The sequence below is a fragment of the Sphaeroforma arctica genome (genome assembly GCF_001186125.1).
Source record: "Sphaeroforma arctica JP610 unplaced genomic scaffold supercont1.107, whole genome shotgun sequence".
NCBI classification, from domain to species: Eukaryota; class Ichthyosporea; order Ichthyophonida; genus Sphaeroforma; species Sphaeroforma arctica.
Window position 1 is genome coordinate 1 of NW_014040451.1, and position 11,457 is coordinate 11,457.

At 39.7% G+C, this 11,457-nt stretch overlaps 2 protein-coding genes across 3 annotated transcripts; one reads left to right on the plus strand and one right to left on the minus strand.

Annotated features, from left to right (window-relative positions):
* Positions 1-1,304: 1,304 nt before the first annotated feature.
* On the plus strand, positions 1,305-4,468 carry SARC_02399 (hypothetical protein). The gene is made up of 3 exons (XM_014303826.1): positions 1,305-1,709; positions 3,647-3,752; positions 4,130-4,468. Exons 1-3 carry the CDS (start codon positions 1,505-1,507, stop codon positions 4,230-4,232), a joined length of 414 nt encoding a protein of 137 aa, XP_014159301.1. The 5' UTR covers positions 1,305-1,504; the 3' UTR covers positions 4,233-4,468.
* A 158-nt stretch (positions 4,469-4,626) lies between these two features.
* SARC_02400 lies at positions 4,627-6,696 on the minus strand. Of its 2 annotated transcripts, XM_014303828.1 has the most exons (2): positions 5,498-6,696; positions 4,627-4,932 (listed from the first exon to the last, which is right to left on the minus strand). In XM_014303828.1, exons 1-2 carry the CDS (start codon positions 6,669-6,671, stop codon positions 4,913-4,915), a joined length of 1,194 nt encoding a protein of 397 aa, XP_014159303.1. In that variant the 5' UTR covers positions 6,672-6,696; the 3' UTR covers positions 4,627-4,912. The 2 variants fall into 2 exon arrangements, with proteins under 2 accessions (XP_014159303.1, XP_014159302.1); XM_014303827.1 differs by lacking the exon at positions 4,627-4,932 and having other exon boundaries at positions 4,940-6,696.
* Positions 6,697-11,457: the final 4,761 nt, after the last annotated feature.

The following is an 11,457-nucleotide window of genomic DNA, read 5'->3' on the forward strand; positions in this document are numbered from 1 at the left end:
ATATGTGTGTGTGTGTGTGCATCATGTGTGTTTGTGTGTGTGTGTGTGTTTGTGTGTATGTGTGTGTGTGTGTGTGTGCATGTGTGTTTTTGTGTGTGTTTGTGAATTGATATATTATAAATCGTATGTGGTACGCGCGTGTGTATGTCCATGCCTGTGTTTGCACGTGAGTATATGTACACCCCTTGTTTTGTATGCTTTGACTTGGTTTATAATATCACCTGAAGCACAAGTCAAGCATTTGCAATCGTACATATACTTGTAAATATACTTGTAAAACCAACAACTCTCACCTGTTCGTTCCAGTGTGTCCACATTCTGATCCCGTCGTCAATGAAGGTGGCGACCAACAACAAACGTGCAATTGTGGGTAAGTATTTCTTTCCGCTTCGGAACATGGCCTCAGCCTGCTCCTCGGCTTTCTCTAAGCTCGAATTCATCCTTGTATGCCAGATATGCTGGTTCAAGTGTATCTGTTGTGTGACGAATACAAGACTGCAAATTCGTATGCAGTATGTATGTATGTATAAAAACGGTAGTGTGTTTATTGGAGTTCCACAGTAATCGAACAGCGAGGTTTCCGCCAAAACTCGAGTATTTTAGCGACACCACACCCTCTCAAATTCATGCAGCTTTGTGAAAATTGTTGTGACATTTCTGAATTTGTTTTCATCTCACAACTTCCAACAACAAGAGGAGAGAAGATGATGATACACTGATGTCCGTCTGATGGCCCTGATCACTGATGACTGCAGATGAGATTCTAAAGCCGTCCGCAAATCTGCGGTTATCAGCAGGACCAAAAAACCTCAAACCAGCAAGAAGACTAAAATTTAAACCTCCTCAGCAGTCCTACTACAACCAAAAAATACTGTCCTATCCTCCTTTTGGAAAGATGAGGGACCACCGTCCGCCGGGAATGTCCGCCTGTTTGTTTGTAATTTTTTTTTAGTTTTAAAAACAACTATCAAATCTTTAGACCCGAAACGAAGCCGAATTTTCAGGGAATAAACTCATATTTTCGAATTACACCTAGATTTGGTGTTTTAGGGCCAATTGTAACAAAAAATTAAAACCCTCTGCCTGAAATCCCTCTTCCAGAAACGTCCCGTTTTGAGAATATTTTCTGATACGGTACAAACAGCATCTCATACCCTAAAATGTATAGAGTTCATTTTTTTATTTATTTAATTTTTTTTAGAATTATACTATTTATTGTCATATTGCTTTTCTTCCACCATCCAACGACGGTCGAAAGTTCGAGACCTGTATGTGTGGACTGTAGGACTTTAGGGGGAGCCTGGGAGGCCAGAGAGCTCGCGGATGCTTATTCTCTTTCCAATATAGTTCCACACATTGCTGGGGAAATAGTACTACCGCCCACCCTACGTTGAAAAATCAAATCCTGAGGCTATATCATATACACTTTTGTGAATATTCTTATTTGTTTGATAGCGTACGCGTACACACCCATATCTACATTCTATCTTTCTAACTATATACCATGCAAGCTCTAATGGCATTCCGCGCAAGAGCGCCCCTAATCGCACGCACACAAGCGCGGAATGCAAGCTCAGTAGCTAAACCCATTTATGCCCCGGAGTTTTCTGCCATGTTGGGCAAAGATGCCTCAACAATGAACCAGGCGAGAGCCAAGGCCATGGCTGAGAATGCCAAGCACAACGCCGAGTCTATCCATCACGCCAGTGGTACGTAGAGGAATATTAAATGTTGTGTGGATGTTATAAATAAGGTTATATGGGTTGTATAGTGGAATGTGAAATATTCATTCAGTTTAATTCTGTATCAGTAGTATTTGAATGTTTTCTTCTGTATAATGTGGCTGTATTGGAAATGTACAGGAATTAATTAGGCGACACTGGGGTGATAAATATGCCTTGTGTACTTCGTGTATGCTATTAGTGCGGGTTGACAGTTGACAGAGCCTCTAAAGGTCATTCAAGCATCCTTTACCAATGGCTTTGCAACTGTCACCTCTGAGCGTACAACTGTTATAATATAATAATATAGCATCTTATCTGTGACATGTTCCTTTTGTTGCACTTGATAGCATACTTGTATTTATACGAACAATGCTCACCGTCGAGTATGTCATATATATTATTTCAAATATAAACTCTCATATGTATGTTGAAATATGAATGTATTTGGGGATTATATATGTATGTATACGTGTGTGTGTGTGTGTGGAATGTATGCAAGTATAGATGTGCGTGTATATATATTAATATTCATATATATATATATATATATATATATCGTGCATTGTGCATGCCAGTCTATGTGCGCGATTGAAAAGCAACGTAACGTATATAGTACCTTTGCCTATCGAATATTGTTCACATTTTCGTACATACACGAGTGTACCATTACATACTTCACAACCAGTGCTGTATAATATTCCTTGTACGCGTGTAAGGTTATACTTGGAATGTATACTTATGTACGTGTGTGTTTGTGTGTGTACGTTTACATATGTCTGCGTGAAATAGCTATCATCCGGATCTGTCCGTTTATATCATGTATTCATATTAGTTTCCAACTTCTTACATATCCCTATACACATGTGCATTTATCTGTGTGTTTGTATTTGTATTTTATGTGTACGCACGCATACGTGTGTATGAAAATTGATGTCATTTATCGTGAGATAGGGATTTTTGCGTGCTTTAGTCTAACAATATATATATATGTATATGTATCTATATATATGTGTATATGTATTGTGTACAAGTGTATGTGTATGTATGGTTGTGTAAGAACGTATAGTACCGAATTAAATGTACGCTACTGACAATTATGTATTTGTATGTTTCTATGTCCTTGATTGCTGACTATATACAAGAATGTATTTGGATGTATGGTGCTTGCATGTATACGTGTGTATGTTTTTAATGGTTGATGATCTCCATTCTTGAAATTTTTTTTATATACTTAGTATGCATCATATTGTAGCTCATCTATCTATACGCCTGTATCGCTTTAATGTATAAAGTGTCAATATGTTTGTATGTAATTATGAAGAATTATATCTATTTATATATTTAGATCAAGATTCTATATGTACGCATCAAATACTGTGTCCATCCGTTAAACTGCATGAAAAGGATTCCTTGCTATATTCCTCAGATTTGTCAACGTGCACGGGTCCTTATGTCATGATTTGCTGAGAATCAGTGTAGATTATGATTACTTCTGCTCATCAATTACAGTGTCTTGGGTGCAACTGAATGTACATTTGAGTTAATTGTATTTCCAAGCAGTTGGTTTGGGAAACACATTGTTGTATTCAATGTTGACGTCACTCTCGCTCCTGTTCGAAAGTGAAAATCTCACGATTGAACCTGAATGACGACATGTCGCATTGATGAATAAGGTTTTCCCATGATATGAAGATGACGTCAACCCTATATGAGCACTCGGCTATGCTAACTACTCTCGTGTATCATATTTTGTTGCTTGAAGCCTACGTCTAAGTACCAGACTCTTTTTCGAGAAAATTCCTCGTCGATTCATTGTTATGCACGTGAATTAGGTTATATATCAACCTATTTGTTGCAGGCTACAACATGAAGTGAGCCCTTTCCAAACTTGACTTCTCTTCTCTTCTTTTCTCTCATTATAGAAACCACTGACACATGGAAGAAGATCTCATTATTTGTTGCCATTCCCGGGGTGTTCGCAATTGCTTTCTACACCTTGTTTGTCATGGACCATCAACACTTTAAAAGGTATGTGATTTTTGTTTGACAAGCTTGTGCATCGACAAAACGTGTATTGTGTATGTACGGATGTATTTGTTTGTGATATTTCCTGGCTGTGAAATTATTCTAGCTGGGTGTGCTTTTGGTTATAGCTTCATGCGCAGAACCGTTGCAGTTTATAAGTATTCTTGGTGTGTGTAAAGGTTCCTTTTCGACTAGCATTGAGACGGTTTATACTATTCTATGATTTTACCTTTGCGATCTCAAATGCCTTTGCTGACATTGTTGTAGCAGGTGTGTGGTTTGCCAAAAGTTCGTCGTAGTACTCTTGTGCTGATGGATCACTAGTACCTTTTTTGCTTTCTATTAAATTTGTGTTTCTCTCCTTGCTACCTTCATCGCAGCGAGGATGACTTCGTTCAGTACGATCACATGAGAAAGCGCGTCAAGGCTTTCCCCTGGGGAACTGGAGATGATGCTCTATTCAAAGGACCTAACAATTACTAAGGAGTTCAAGGAGGTGCTTCATTTCAGTGTACTCCAGACTAATTGTGGTTTCATGATTATGAGTTAGGAAGTGCTATGCAGTCCTTCGTGTTCTGCACTGAGAGCCGTTGAATAGGCGGTGATGCGAATTGTTGTTAACAAGTTTAGTACGAAAAATAAAGATTATGGTCACGTACTATTCTATGTTATGGGGTATAAGTGTTTCTTTCGACAAGATAGAGAACGGCTCCGCATTGTGGCTTGTTAAGATAAAGATTATGGTCACGTACTATTTATGTTATGGGGTATATGTGTTTCTTTCGACAAGATAGAGAACGGCTCCGCATTGGCTTGTTAAGATAAAGATTCTAGGGTAGATAGCTAGAATGGCGAGCTTCATTGAATCATTCCGCAAACCACTAGCATGTTAGAAATACAGGCTATGATCTGTCCTCTATAGAATCGCTGCTACTTACAACATGCAGACTATTATTATTGGACCTCTATAAATTCGCTTTTGCCTAAACCTGCCATTTTCATTAATTCTAGAGTATTATGGTAGTATAGTGTACTCCTGTGTGCTGTGGATAGCACAGGAAGATCTGCTTCTGTTCTTGCGATATTGATTTCGAATTTGAAAAAATGTTGCTTGCGATTCTGATACCATTTTACAGTTGACTCGTGAGCAGTTCAAATCGTCGCTAGTTTTTCCTCGTAAACCCTGTATGTAGTGCAAATATTTAGTTTTTAATTATAACAAATGAAATATGGTTATGGTATATGCATGTATATTCAGGATTTCTAGGCTTGTGCGCCCCTCCAGCAGTACTTAGTCAGGCAATCGTCGCACTGTACAGATGTGTGACCAGCAAACGAAGTCAAAAGGCAACCGATACACGTGGGCAGGTCTTCAAATCCGGGATCGGCCGACATCATCGCCGGTCCATTTGCCAGGAAACCGTCAATTTCGGTCTCGGTGTAATTGAATTGGAACGTACTAGTGTTTGTAGGATACACAACTTCGTGGTTAGGCACGTATACAATAGTAGGCACTTCGGGTTCGTCGCAGCCGAAAAAGGACACCTGTTTTACAAGGCTGGTATCAGATGTGAATTCAGCTTCAGTGGGAATTTCCGGGAAAGGAACTCCGGCTTTCTGACTGTACAACTGGCTATTGAGTAGTGCGTTTCCGTTAGGATACCCGCCATTATCATTACTGTTGTCTAAAGCAAAAGCCACATCGACACCACGAGCTGGTACCAATAATGAGAACAGGGGAAGGTTACCTGATGAAGCTAGACCACCATCTCCCAGATAGAAATCGGGCAGTTCGGAGAAGTACGGTTTAGGACCTTCCATGTCAGTGATAAAGCTTGGCATTCTGGTCACAGTGAAGTTCTCAGCACCCTCGGGGGTTACGGTAAGATTCAAAATATCAGGCAACACCTGATTGATGACAGCGGTTTTAGTTCTTGATAAATCGGGAAGCGCGAAAGCTGCCGATGATGTTGCGAATGTGTATTGGAGATTATCGAACCGGGTCACGCAACCATCGTTGCTTGCCAATTCTTCGTTGTTGTAGCTTGTGCCCACAATAGAGAGCTCAATGAATGCGCTGATATTCGGAGAGTAAGAACCAGCGTGGTACGGATTCCAATCGAATACATCTCCATAATCGAAGGCGCTGTTGCCCGGTCGGAAAGATGCAGCAACTAGAATAGGAAAAGGTGCTTCAAAACTTGAAAATGGGCCCTCTGTCTGAAAGTCAGACAACAACATGTCATTGCCATAACTTGGTATTTTGTTGAGTATCTGGTACGCCATACCCTTCGCCCAAAGGTCAACAAGATTGGTATCGAATCCCGCAGCTTCCTTTGCGTTTATCTGAGTGAAAAATCTTTTGTAGTTTGCGACTGCCTCTATGTCATTCGTTCCCGGATAAAATACTGTGGTATTTATATTTATATATGTCTTAGCCCATTCATTTACCGGGGGCATCTCATTAGCAAGTAATGATGACACTAGCCAGCTACCGCCGCTAAGACCGCCCATGTAAGTGGACATTTGAAGAATGCCGCCGGTTTTGGTCTCAATGCTGGCAGGAACCTGAGCATCAAACGCAGTAAAAACTCCAGCTCCAGAAAGCATTGCGCGAAGTCCTCCACCCGAGGCGGCAAGCGCAATTCGTGGTGCACCTCCTGCTACAGCAGCAGTATCCAGATCAACTAATCCCAGATTTGTAATGTATGCCTCCCAAGCTGTGTCTGTAACATTTTTTCTACCGACCAGCCACTCTGACTCCTGTTCGAGCAGGTCTGTAATGTTCACCGTGGTGACTGCAGATTCGGCATTTGCCTCGCACTGTCCTGTTACTGGGGCGTAAGGATTAGTAGCAAGTGGGACACCTATGGTGACAGTGGCAAGTGCCAAAGTAAACAGGGTTGTCGCTGTAGTCTTCATAATGCTTAATTAGACTTCTCAGAGCTTTTTGTCGCTTGTATTTAAGTGTGGTCGACTGATCGTATTTGTAAATTATGTTCCTGCTGAATCGGTCAAACCATAAAACCCTATTCCAGAACATCCAATAGAGGCCTACGTACCCATATAATTATAAATATGCGAATAAAATAAAACACTGCTGACGTCGGTGGGAAACTAAAAGCTCAGAAGAGAGGGCGAAATGTAAACTTTTATTTTTGGGTTTTCGTACCCTTATTTGTTTTGCGAAAGCGCGCCCCGTGGTTAAACTGCAACCTCAATTTTGGTTCACGTTTGGGTCCAGATTTCCAATTTATTTTTGGTTGTTGTTGGGGGGGGGGTTCGACTGTTCGTTTTCTTTTACGTTAATTTTTAATTTTGGGTTTCGTACCCTTGTTTCTTTTAGGTAAAGCGCGCCCCTTGGTTTTTTAAAAAGTGTAACTTCGATTTTGGTCCACGTTTCGGCCCAGATTTCCACAAAAAAAAATTGGTTGTTGTTGTTGTGGGGGGGGGGGGTGAAGGGCAACCCCCAATAACCACATCTCTTCTACTACTGGTTTCACATCGTGTTTCTTGTATATGGCCATTCTATATTGATGTACAGGGTCTCAAATGGGCATAAAAAGCTTCACTTTATTCCTTATTTGGGATAACAATACTTCTGAGGGACCTAATAGCTAAAGCTTTTAGTGATAAAAAACATAAAAATTATAGTATTTTTTTTTAATTACAACACATAAATACATAAATACTATTCTTCTGTTTGTTTTTGCTTTTCACAAAGCATTTTTTTCATTATTTTTTATCAATTTTTATATTTTTATTTCTGTTTGTTATTTTCCATAGCCTTCTGAAATTCAACATACTTTTATTTATATTTATTTTTTAAAAACACATATTTATGTATGTACTCTTTAAAAATATTATGTAAATATTGTGTATTTTACACTTTTACATATTTTTGTAATTTTAAAAAGTCGGGGACTTATCGGGCAGTCGGACCCGTCCGGGGCAGCGGGGCTCTGGGGCGTCAGGAACTAGAGAGAGGAGTCAGAGCCTCAGAGGGCTAGAGAGGCAGTCAGGCCGTCACGGAGTCACCCGTGTATGTATCCTTTTATACTGTTCAGTCGGCAAAAAAACGAACATTTTATTACCCTTTTTTCAACAAACAACTCAATACAACCATAAAGGAGTTTCTTTTATTTATTTTTAGAGCATAGTAAAATAAATAAAATAAGTAAATAAATAACTATAAAAGGACAAGGCGTATATAAAAAAATATCATCGTAGCTAGCGTCAGTATGAAACTAAAAGTAAATTATATTGGAGGGGAGGTTTATAGCCTTCATCGGCATGAAAACAATAGTGTACTTTACTACATACTCACTTCTTTATTTGATTTAATAAAAAAATACTGTCGTACGGGCTATTTTCGGCTAAATATGTACACACGGACGTTGTTTTAAATAAAAAATTTGAAACGTGTATTTAGCATATATATATATAAACAGAATACAGTTGTGGCATCCAAAAAATCCTCTACATAAATCCCGACGCTTTGGCAGTTTGGCTGTCTGAGAGTACCTCGCCCTTGATCTCAAAACCAAAGGGGCTTTTCATCTTTTCCTTGTAGGTCTAAACGAGCAAAAAAAACACACATTTTGTTTCCTTATAAGGGTTTAAAAAAATGTAGAGAAATACATAGAGCTAATAAAACACGGCTGGGACGCCGCGGGGACTGAAAACGTTTAGAGGGTAGTTTTATATTCATATTTTATACATGTGTACATATATCGCTTGTGAACATAATATTTCTAATTTTGGGGAATTCAATTGGGGAACTCCGACGGGGTCTCCAAGGGGTCTACAGATAGGCAAAATTCGTAACGGACAGATCTTGTGTAACAGACAAGAAATCAGTGAGTCATCATCAGACTCGGCAGCACTACCTTTTGCAATCCACCAACGGTGATGGGACAGTCGAATATTGACCAGACCACGAGCTACTTGAGCTTCGCGCTCTGCAATGTCTATTTCAAATACAATTTTGTTGAGACCACTAAACCCCATGTAGTTCCGCAACTCTTCCATATTGCGCTCAATTGTAATTCGCTCACGAGCAATATCCCTATCGGCTTGACTTCTCTCAATACTAAATGCGAATTGACTAGCTTATTTCTTCCTCGGCGTGCACACGCAAATTTGTCTCATTCATGTTCATAATTGACTTCTCTTAAGTCCAACCATGTGCGTACTTTTGCACATTCTTTAATAAGCATGATTGTTTAAATCCACCTGTTTACAGTAGTGGTAAATTCACCTGTGTTGGTGTTGTTTTCTTGTATATGTGTCCCTCGTTGACCCATTTCTGAACATTGTTATCTGTCTGTGGTAAGTATTTATTTGTGTGAAACAACGCTCACTTATGGGTGACGAATGTTCTTGGTTTTGACTTTTTGACTCAGTATCTCCATTACTGACCCTGTTAAATTACAGTGTACGTCAGGTCGTATCATGTCGTTTAGGTCTAATGAATCTGATAGCAATTATCTGAATTCTTCTTGCTCATGTTCAGGGTCTTGTTCGAGTGGTGTAAGAAGTGATTCCCATTTGGCATCCGTTGGTAAAAGTGGAATGATTATCCCCGCTAGATATATGCCCAAGTATGGTAGTGTAAAATGTCTATATCTAAAGGTATGTATTGGTGATTTTTTGTTGGGGAGGTCGAGTATGTCAAAACAGTTTGATGTTTTTTTATGAATCCTAACTGTATGTAGCCCGATTGTGCTTTGACTGACAAATACAGTTCATTTACAACACTGCAATCCATACATGAGCGTTGTACTTCTAAATTTACAAGTACATTGTATACAGTGGCATGTCGATGTCCAATCTTTGGTATCGTGGGTTAGGAATTAAAGAATAGGGTGTGTAGGCAATATCATTTGCATTTGTTGACAACGTTTCTTCATCAGTGTGTACATTCACAGTCTACCATGTTTACTGAGAGATACAGGTCTCAGGCTAGATTTTACAGCAAGAACCCTTCTTTGCTGATTTTACAACGAGAAACCCTCGTTGCTAATTTTACAGCAAGAAACCTTCTTTGATTTATAGAAGTCATCAGAGTTAGCTCACTTCCGTAATCAAGTTGCTTAAATTACTCCTGATAGTTACGTTAATACGGAACCGACTTTCGAAAGCAGATTTTAGAAAGGTATCATGTGATCAGCGTGATATTTAGTTGCAGAGAAGTAGAAACAGGTTGAAATGGAACAACAGCCAATTCCCGAGAGCAGATTTGGTTTCTCAATCAACTCTCAGCTGCGGTTCTATTAGTCACAACCTATGCGAAAAGGCATCCTGTGATCAGAGTAAGACTTGGTTGCAGAGAAGTCGAAATAGAATAGGATCGAAGTTTTAAAGTGTTCTGCAGAATGTTTCTCATACTGACCATATGAGTTTTTACCCTGGCCACCTCAAGTGGCTGAACACTAGCACAACCATATGAGGTATAAACCCAAAGGTGAGGTCAGAAATAATTACATTTGCACTTTATCTAAAGCCTATAAAATTTTACTCTAGCATTTACCATGTTAGCTTCCGCCCAACAAGCCTAACAGATTTCTTCGTTCATCTCTTGCACCTTGTTGCTACTTGAAATAGTTAATTGGTTTACATGGATAGGTTGGGATTGTTGCGCTGCCCGAGCCGCTGCTTTCTGACGGTTGCTTTCTTCCTTCTTGTGGCACTTGCTAAACGCATGTGGTGAAGGGTCTATACCGCAGTGTGGGCCAGGTCATGTTCTTCGTAATGTTGAGTTGTTAGTACCCTGCCCTATGGGGCGTCCTCGGCCTTGTCCTACTTGTGGTCCACCCCCTCTGGGTGGACCCTCTGTGGATGTTTTGAGTTTTGGACGGTTGGCTCGCGCTGGTCTGGGATGGGTATGTTTCGCACTCGTTTGCGTTCACGGTTGCAATTGGCTTGTAGTTTTGATACTTGTCTGATAAGATCTTCGGTTAGTTCACGGAATACCTTCTCTGATATGTCAGACAATTGACCACTACTACCATCAGGTTTTATTTGGGTCTTTATTCTATCAGTTTCAGCTTGCTATCCATACATGTATGAATAGTGATTGGTATCGTGATATTTTAGAATCTGCTAATTATGGACTCTCTCTCTCAGTGTTCTTGTATTCTTTCTACGACTCAAGCAGTGTACGACTTTCTCGTACTTCAACGTTCATACGACTGTCATATAAGTCGTTGAGTAGCTTTCCTAGCAAATAATCCACTGGAGTTCGACGCAAGTTGTCAATAGTTAATATATTGTAGTTTTCCACATCTGTGCAATCTTTCCAAAGATGTTTGGAACTACGTATATTATTGATTGCTGTGTGCGACACTTCTGTTGCGTCTGTCTGTCGTAGCAGTTCTTGTACGAGTGATAGATACTGTACCAATGGCATGTTAGTGCTCGCAAACAGGCCTTTTGCTACAAATACAGACTATATTGTCACGACAGTCAGCCATGCTAGCATGCTTGTTAGTTGGCAACTTGGGAAACGCACTCATCTTGAGTCGTTGTTCATCTGTGGTTCTGAGATTTTATCCTACAAGGGATCTAATTAGTGTTAACTCACTAATAAATCCACTGATCGCAAAGCACTCATTGTAAGATTTGATCTAATAAAGGCGATACTAATGCCTTAGAATAAATAAACGCGTAGGTAAATTCTAAGTATCGTGTAAATAACAAAGTAAAT